This window comes from Fusarium oxysporum, chromosome 5 (genome assembly GCF_000149955.1).
Source record: "Fusarium oxysporum f. sp. lycopersici 4287 chromosome 5, whole genome shotgun sequence".
In the NCBI taxonomy this organism is placed as follows: Eukaryota; Fungi; Ascomycota; class Sordariomycetes; order Hypocreales; family Nectriaceae; genus Fusarium; species Fusarium oxysporum.
The window spans coordinates 2,443,472-2,452,137 of NC_030990.1; the positions used below are offsets into that span (position 1 = coordinate 2,443,472).

An 8,666-nucleotide genomic window follows, 5' to 3' on the forward strand; every position below is an offset into this window, starting at 1 on the left:
ATGCCTTGGAAGGCGAGATATGTGAAGGCATACTCTGTAGAGATCATGAGATGCCCGTCAGGGATAGTAGAGCCTAGTATAGTGTTAACAGCACCAGAGATGGGGCCGAGATATGCCGGAAGCTTGGTCGAAAGAGACTATCGAGTCTTCCAGGGGAGAATCGAGGTACGTATGTGGTTGATGTGCCGAATTCTATGCCTAACTACAGCACGGAGTATAGGCACGGAGCGTCCGATATATGCAGGGATAAATGGCTTGAATCCAAGACTCCACGATGGTTTGGCAGGGTTGACTTTGCGAGCGGGTCTGAGAGGAAAACCTCGGCCGCTTGAGAACGAGGGAAATAAACAGAATGAAAGGAAATGAAAGAAAGGAAAAAGCAACAAAGCAAGTAAGATGGCAGTGAACTGAGCGCCCGATCGGATGAAAGCTCAGATCAGCTTCTGCTACCTTCATGGTATGGTAGGTCTGGCCTCATGAGACCAACAGGCACAGGGCTACTGTAACAAGACCAACCAGATAGATAGATGTCACAGTAGATGCCTGCTTAGCCCGGGACTAGATGAGTTGTCAAAGTGTGAATCGCTTCAAGAAACTGGTTTTTGGAAAATTAGCATTTCTTATGCGACGGCAGTTAGGCGTTTTCTACTACCCAAGCCCTCTAAATCCCTGCCTCTACGAGGTGACTAGCTTTTTTGCTCTCTTTTCTCCTATATTCACTTGAATTCACTTCACTTCACTTACAAGGCATGAACAGCACATCCCGTCCCAATATGAGAACCCATTGAAGCCCTTGAGAACCATTTGCGGAGAAAAAAAAGGGCCTGGGCCTTGTCAAGAACTTACTGGGGTGTTTGCCCTTGAGCGAATGGCTTCGTGGAGCGTGTTCGATGTGGATATCAGTTTAATTGAGGATGGGGCACGAAACGAGACTGATCAGTTTCTTTTTAAAGAATGAATGAATCGTTTGACAGCGGTCATGATGTCACCGCGTCTAGGCGTCCAGGCGTCGAGGTGAGTGAGTTCGGATATTCATTCAGGGGATAAGATCAGCTGGCAAAGTTGTAAGTGCCCGTTCAAGGGAGGAATTTGGTGGACGAAAAAGCGGTCAAAATTATCACATCAGTCAATTGATTGTCATTACAACACCTCAGGCTCAGCTGAGGTGAGGTTAGGTCAGGTCAGGTCAGGTCAGGTTAGGCCAGGTCAGGTCAGGTCAGGTAAGGTCAGGACAAGTCAGATGGTGAGGTCGCATTTTGGGTTATATATCCATTCCTGCAAAGACCTACCAGACGAGAGAGAGGTTGGAGTCGTAGTAGAGTTTGTTGGGTGTTTACCTAAAGAGGCAATGTGTAAATAATGCAAGAGACAAGACGCGTTACAGAAGGTGGAAAAAAAGACGCGTCATAAGCTTGAATAATTGAGTTTTGGTGGTGTTAGTGTTAGTGTTAGTGATGGTGGGATAAAAGAGGAGGGGAAGCAGATCCAACTTGTGGGTTTTTGTACAGCACAGCCTGAGTCCTGACTGATCATGATGACGCCTCGCTTACTTACCCCGCTATGATACGGGATATTCAAGATTCGGTCTTGGTCTTCTTGGTCTGTCCTGGTCTCGATTTTTGGCCTTTCCTCCTCCCTCCGTTGAGCCGAATGTGGTTGTGGTTGTGGTTGCGTTGCGCTATTTCGAACGAGTCTGCAAGTAAGAAAACCCATTGACAGCTGAAACTATTGATGATGGAGCAAGGATCTGCTAGCCGATGATTGACTAAACTAATTAAGAGCACGTTAGTCAACCCACCGTAATAAATCTTGGTTCAGAGGTTGAGGCTGTTATCAGCGTTTGAGCCATTACATGAGGCGAGGTACGTTGTTCAATGGCCCTGGGTTTCTTCAACAGTGGCCATGCATGTCTTGGGCTCAATTCGATCTACGATGCACATCCATTAAAACAGCCCAAAGCGAATTAATGACAGCTGCAATGGGGTTTACAACGCCCTGCAGGACCGTTGGCGCAACGGAATATTTATGCTTCTCGTGTTTTTTAAACCTCTGTTTACTCTGAGTATTTGATTGATGTGAGACGGTTCACTGCCAGTCTTCGATCGACATACTGCAAAGTATCTCGGGGCTTATTAACCTTCAAGGATATCAGTGCTCTAAGTTGATGAAGGGCACGTCCCTATGCCAGAAGGTCCAGAACCCAGATAGCATGGCAATGATGAACTTCAAGTGGTTTGCTCACAGGCTCAGCCTCCAGCTTTCAGCTACAAAGAGTTAAAGTGCCGTACTGCGTAAGTACTCTTCACTTTTCTGGTCTCAATGCAAACTCTAATAAACTGCGGAACGGAGGAAGATCAGAGGCGGCACGAGGAAAATCACGGTTCTTCACATGCAAGGGTGATCCTGTTAAAGTCTCTTTGTTGAGCCCCATTATCAGCGCCAATGTCATTGTCAGCCACCCAAGGATATCCATGGATGGGTCCATTACAACTCAAGACCGAGAACGACACCATGAACAATGAATGACGACGAAGAAGTGTTGTCGGTATGTAGATTGCAAGGTAGAGGGAGAAGTTGAGATGCGGGGGTCTCGTATTTCTCCTCGTCGCTTGTTTCGCCTCTGCTGATGGTGGGTGCAGGCACCAAGAGCTAAGTAAGGTATCGCAATTCTGAGACTGCTCGATGCAACCTCTGCTGCAGACCCTTGGGATTGGCAGTATTTGATTGGTCCTCGACAACTACAATCCAAACAAAGATTGCCATTGAAGACGCGTCTTGGTCGACCAAAAGCGCGCCCAAACTTGCTATCTCATCATCATCATCACCAGCTCACAGCTTGGTCGACTCGAACAAGGCAATTCACACATAACTCGCTTCAATCCACCCACACCATTTTTAATTCTTTGTCAAAAAGAACAAAGGCGGTGCGCACTGACCCTGACCTCGACTCTCTTTCAGTTTGCCGCATCCTTGCTCATTCTTGGTTGGCGGCCGTTTTATGCTACCTTAGCACTCTTACTTACCTACCACCTACTAAAGTACTGTATTCAACGGTCTGCCTGTGACTGGACTTTTGAATTGACTCGGCCGGGCTTGACTTGACAGTCTTGACTTTGCCAAGTGAAGCATTCCACCCAGTTACGCTTCCTCGACAAGGACAAGGCCAATCATCGTCTGAAGAACCCTGCTCGGAACCACGGGCTTGAGAGGGGGTGTTAAACTCCGTGATCTTTACCCATTACATCCATCAATCGATCATCGTAGGGAAAACGTATACTAAAAGTACATACATGCCTAGCAAGAGGAGGAGAAGAGGAAAAAGAAAAACGCCGATAAAATTCGAACAAAGACAAAGAAAGGCATTGATGAGCAAAGAGGCGTAGTCAATCCAATAGCTCTCGGCATCTCTAACGTTAGACCTTTTCTGCTTCCAACTGTGGCTGGCTGGCTGTTCTCGTTACGGTATAGCATGGCGTGGCATGGCGTCTCGTCTATCTGATGAGCTTTTCCTGTTTCTTCTACCACTAGGTATGGCTGCTGACTTGCTGTAAATATATGTCGATTTCATTTAAGCATTTCAAGAAGAAGAAGAAGAAGAAGAAATGTATAAAAAGAAAGATAGTTGAATTGCCATGCGGAACTGGTCTCACTATAGGCAATGTTATATCAGGTAGATACCTTTAAGCTGTATCACTAAAAGTCCCTCGATTCTTGTGCCCGTTTCTGTCATATCCCCATATTCATCTGACAAGACATACAGACTTTCAGTCCAAGGTAGGATCGGCACCAAACACAATCCCAGCATCTGATCCGGAAGCATCCCACAGCACCACCACCACCACCAACAACAACAACAACACAGCACGGCACGGCACATCAGTCAGAGCACGACATATTCGCTTCGCATCCAAATCTGAAAATCTTGGGTGTACCACTTTTCTGATACGGCAGAAACGGAACGCAACAGGCACAGGCACTGTACGTTAGGCCGTGAATACGGAGCACGCATAAAGACTCCGATAACAAGATCGAGATCTGCTGGGTGCCATCTCCACTGCCTAACATATATGCACATACATACACATCCCTAGTACTAAGTTTCGTATGGAGGAGAGCAGCCAGTTATCGTTTTTATGTGGTTCCAGGCTCAAACACCAAGGCCTTGAATAGCATGATCCACAGCCTGGTTGAACAATGTGGCCGCATGAGTCTGAGGAGATGTCTTCATTTCAGTGTCCTCCAATCCGTATTCATAGCCTATTGCGCGACCTCATCTCGCCTCGAGACGAGTGAATCTGACTTGTGCACTTAGATGACTTGAGGCAGAGAAGAAAGGAGGCTTCTGTCACTTTGTCTCTTTTGTCGACAACCAATACCCAATACAATCCCCCGCATTCAACTCAGCCAGTGCAATCGTGAAAATCTCTTGGCTGTTAGAGAATCAGACTGGCCAATCATTTCTCGTCAATCCCCGCGCGCGTCGAGGCCGAGGATGAGGGCGCCTGGTGATGCATCCGCTGCTGAAATGGAAATGGGAATGGAAATGGGACTTTCACGGTCCTTGTTAAGGTGACGCTAGTGGAGGGTTACCTAAGATCCCTGCATCCTCACGCCCCTAGTTTTACAGTGGCCCACACCTCACCTCGCGAGCTCACCTCACCTTGACGCTCTCCCTTTGGTCGGTTGGATCTTTTTTAGCTCTCAATCGCCCATTCCCGAAACACGTACGCCCTCGATTTATACACACCCTTGCTTTTACTTGGTTATCGCAACCTACCTTGCCTATCGAATCGAATCGTTGCGCTGCGCTGTGCTCTCCATCTCGACTTCTTCTCTCTCTTCTCTTCCCCTCCTGTTCTCCTCCTCCTTTCTCACCCCGTGATACTCGTTACTGCGACTTGATGCGAGCGAGACAAGAGAGGTCCGAGTTCAATCAGGTCCTGATCAATTAAAGTCCATATGACATCAGTCTCGCTCTGCCCGAACTGATCGATTTCGATTATCCGCCCATCCAATCTTGATACCAAGGCAGACCAGAGACAGTGCTCACGCAGAATCCCCTCTTTTAGCTCTCACTCTCGCGCTCTTCCTGCCGTGTCGTGTCAGCCCGGGCGCTCTCCATCCAATCCCTGTCGCTGTTCTCATCATCCTCCCTGCGCCTGGTCCCCACTGGGCCTCACACACGGCGGCCACAGGTACAGCCATACGCGGTACAGCGCCCACTGAGAGACGGCCTAGCCCCCATCTCCAGCAGGTCCCAAGACGCCTCCGCACGCCAGCTGCTGCGCCGGAGGGGCCCTATTCTTTCTTCTCTCTCTTTCGCTTCTTGCCCGCATTCACCTGCACTTGTACTGCAGGGCGCGGTGCAGTACACTAATCTTGGGCACCACACCTTGCACCTCGTCTTGGCTGCATCATTCTACAATCAACCTCCATCTCCTCCCTTGGTCGCACTCATACTCTCACTCTCACTCTCACTCTTACTCTTACTCTTCTGCCGTTCCTCATTTTCTAGAGATTGTTTTCGCTATTCCGTCTCAGTCAGAATTAATCGACATTTGCGTCTCGTCCATTTGATAGAGAGTAATCGGCGACTACTCACTCACCTTTACTAACCTTTACCGCTTCTACATATCTGCACCTGGCTAATTGTCGACCCTGCCTATCCTGGTTCACGATTTGCTCTTTAATCACCAGCTTTACCCTCTCGACCGTCCACCAACCTAGCCGGTCTTGACTCATCTGCGACAATATTCTAAACCGCTTTGATCTGCTGATGTTTCTTCGTCAACGCGACCCGGTCATCTTCATTCCTGCGGACCAAAGTCGCTTCTATATTCGGAGCAACTCCCAGAGACCGTGAACGAACGAACCCCAGATACCGGCTGCTCGTCCTATTGAACGCTCCGACCAAGTCACGACAGCCCTGTCAAAGCAGCCCCACAGCTCATTACTACCTTGAACTCCACGCTCCATCCAAGTCAGTAGGACGTCCTTTTCTTTCCCTCTCCCTCTTCCTTGCCGTCATGCACACTCGTCCCATTAGGCTCTGCCGGTGTCCACTCTTTAACTCCCACCTTCGCCCGTTATCTTACCGTCATCTCTTCCACTTTCCGTCCCCGGCATCGACTGACTAACCTTGATTTCAAGTACAGCGTTTGGTTCAACCATTTTGCTCAGTACCGCAGCCCCATTGACCCGATATCGAGCTTCGTTACTCGATCGACATGGGCAAACACACGCGCTTTCCCAGTTCCACTGGGCCGCTACAAATATTCCAGGACGACATGCCAGAGAATGTCACCCCAATGACCAGTCACGCTCCTATGCCCTCTGCCCCAAAGCAAGCCCGAAGGCCCTTGACCAGCTCAACCTCAAACGTCGTTTTCAACCCGCCCACCGCCTCTCACAATGCGCACTCGCCCTTCAAGCAACGGCCTTCCTCCGCCTCGCAAATCCCATTGGCCTCGGCCCACGGCAACAAATTAAACATGGTCGCGATGGCGCCTCCATCCAGGCGAAGCCATACCACGGATTCGTTACAAAAGAAACCTTACCTATCGAATTTTAAGACGATGCCTCAAAAGCAAAGTTTTGACATGGCTTGGGATTACGGAAAGGAGAACGTCCACCCTCAGCTCTTCCCGGCACCTCCTGCGATTGATTCGTCGGTCAGCAACTACTATCAGAAGCCAAACGGCAAGCGCGCTCTCATGGAGGCTGCTCCCATCAAGGAATTCAGGCCTGCCAAGAAGACAAAGGCTGAGCCAGTGACAGCGACAGCGACAGAGCCTGAAGCAGAGACAGAGGCGACAACTGTTATTCCTCCCCACGATAGTTTCCCTCCAATTATCGATGATGGCAACAAACCCGCCCTCAGCTACGCCGACCTGATCGCTATGGCCATCTTCCGATCCCCCAACCGACGACTGACACTTGCTCAGATTTACAAGTGGATCAGCGACAACTACTCCTTTTATAGCCCTACTGATGCTGGCTGGCAAAACAGCATTCGCCATAACCTCAGTCTCCAGAAGGCTTTTGTGAAGATCGAGAGACCTAAGGATGACCCTGGTAAAGGCCACTACTGGGTGATTAAGCCCGGTCACGAAGCACAGTACCTGAACAAGAAGCCGACTCGCAAGTCTGCCTCCGCATCCGAGAACCTTCACGTCATGTCGACTCGACTCGAGCCTTCCCGACCGGCTTCGGCACCGACTCAGGAACCTACACTACCGCCCCCTGTTCCAACCTGCCAGCCGGCTCTGCCACCTCTTCCTACCTCCCAGGCCACCATGTCAATGCCAGTCGATCTCTCGTCCGACGCTACCATTCCTGTCTCGGACAACCTGGGTCCCGAGGATGCTGCTGACAAGGCCGACCAAGAACTCTCTCTCGACTCATATCTCTACTCGCCTCTGCCTGCCGCCATACACTCGTCACCGCCTGTCTCTCGGCATGTGGATCATCGAAGTAACACGCCGCCTACCGTCTCCCGAAATATTGCTTCATCTGTCTCACGGTCTCATAAGCGCAAATTTGCATCCATGGACGACAGCGGTTACTATTCTTCTGTCGAGATGTCATCCGCTATCAGGCCTAGCCAAAAGTTCATGCTGACATCTGAGGCTGACCGCCCTCGAAACAAGTCGAGGGGCCGTGCTGAGGAGGAGATCGCCCGTATTCGGAAATCATCTCCTTTTAGCCCGACCAAGACACGATTCTATTCCGCCATTCCACCTGTCTCTTCGTCTCCTCTCCGACCAGCGTACGACAAGCAGATGCTGCCACCGATTACTCCTATGGTCAAACTTAATCCTCCTGCTCGACCACCTCCATCAGCCTCTCCAAACACCAACCTTCGACTTCACCGCGACGCGGTCCGGAACATGCTCCAGTCACCCGATAGGAAAGGCGACGCTGAGAACATTCCTTATAGCCCAGCTTTCTACCTAGGCAACGACTTCTGTCCGTCCAACTTCGGTGTGAGTATCCTTAGTGATGGAGAGTTCTCTATGAATCAGGACTTGACTGGTATGGGTTGCCTTGAGGATGGTTCTTTCCCTGTCATGAGCTCAGTCGAGGCTGGGTCTCCTATGAAGCGTCCCGCGAAACGTACCCGTCTAGATCGAACTGTTTCCGCATCAGTTCTTGGCGATATCACCAACTCCGCTGCCAGAAAGCCCATCGCCTCTGCTCCACTACTACGGCCACCTGAGCAGTCTATGCAGTTCGATACCCCGAGCAAGGCATTCGAGGGCCTGAGCTCCCCAAGCAAGATGTTCCAGGAATCTCCTTTGCGAAATCAGTCCACAAAGTTTGCCGACTTCTTGAACGTTTCCTTGGACCCCAATGACTGGACTTCGGGGGCTATGATGGACCAACTGGACTTTACCCGCCCCAACGCTGGCGGCATTACAGATATGCCGGAGCTCGACATTTTCAAGGGTTTTGACAAGATTGGATCCACATCGCAGAACAACAGCAGAAATCCCCCAAGGAGCAACAAGCCCGGATTACCGCGAAGCTATACGACTCAATTTTAAAACCAAGACGACACTGAAAACGAACGTGGCAAGATGACGAAATAAGCATAAATATGTATGACATTCATGATTTGACGAAAGAATATAAAAACATAACAATTCCTTCGAGAACTGACCTAT

The 8,666-nt window shown here is 49.9% G+C and overlaps 3 protein-coding genes across 4 annotated transcripts; 2 read left to right on the top strand and 1 right to left on the bottom strand.

Annotated features, from left to right (window-relative positions):
* Positions 1-2,164: 2,164 nt before the first annotated feature.
* On the top strand, positions 2,165-2,278 carry FOXG_18201 (uncharacterized protein; the record flags this gene model as incomplete). Its single annotated transcript, XM_018398251.1, has 1 exon — positions 2,165-2,278. One exon carries the CDS (start codon positions 2,165-2,167, stop codon positions 2,276-2,278), a length of 114 nt encoding a protein of 37 aa, XP_018234933.1.
* A 2,575-nt stretch (positions 2,279-4,853) lies between these two features.
* On the top strand, positions 4,854-8,666 carry FOXG_01874 (uncharacterized protein). 2 transcript variants are annotated; one of them, XM_018378939.1, is made up of 2 exons: positions 4,854-5,980; positions 6,151-8,666. In XM_018378939.1, exon 2 carries the CDS (start codon positions 6,228-6,230, stop codon positions 8,544-8,546), a length of 2,319 nt encoding a protein of 772 aa, XP_018234934.1. In that variant the 5' UTR covers positions 4,854-5,980; positions 6,151-6,227; the 3' UTR covers positions 8,547-8,666. The 2 variants fall into 2 exon arrangements, with proteins under 2 accessions (XP_018234934.1, XP_018234935.1); XM_018378940.1 differs by having other exon boundaries at positions 6,156-8,666.
* FOXG_18202 (uncharacterized protein) lies at positions 5,426-5,742 on the bottom strand (the record flags this gene model as incomplete). The annotated part of the gene is made up of 2 exons (XM_018398252.1): positions 5,426-5,527; positions 5,617-5,742. The coding sequence occupies 2 exons, from the start codon at positions 5,740-5,742 to the stop codon at positions 5,426-5,428; spliced, it is 228 nt and encodes a 75-aa protein (XP_018234936.1).

Excerpts from the sequence above, each read along its gene's own strand:
- FOXG_01874 (XM_018378939.1), top strand. The coding sequence starts at position 6,228 with ATGGGCAAACACACGCGCTTTCCCAGTTCCACTGGGCCGCTACAAATA.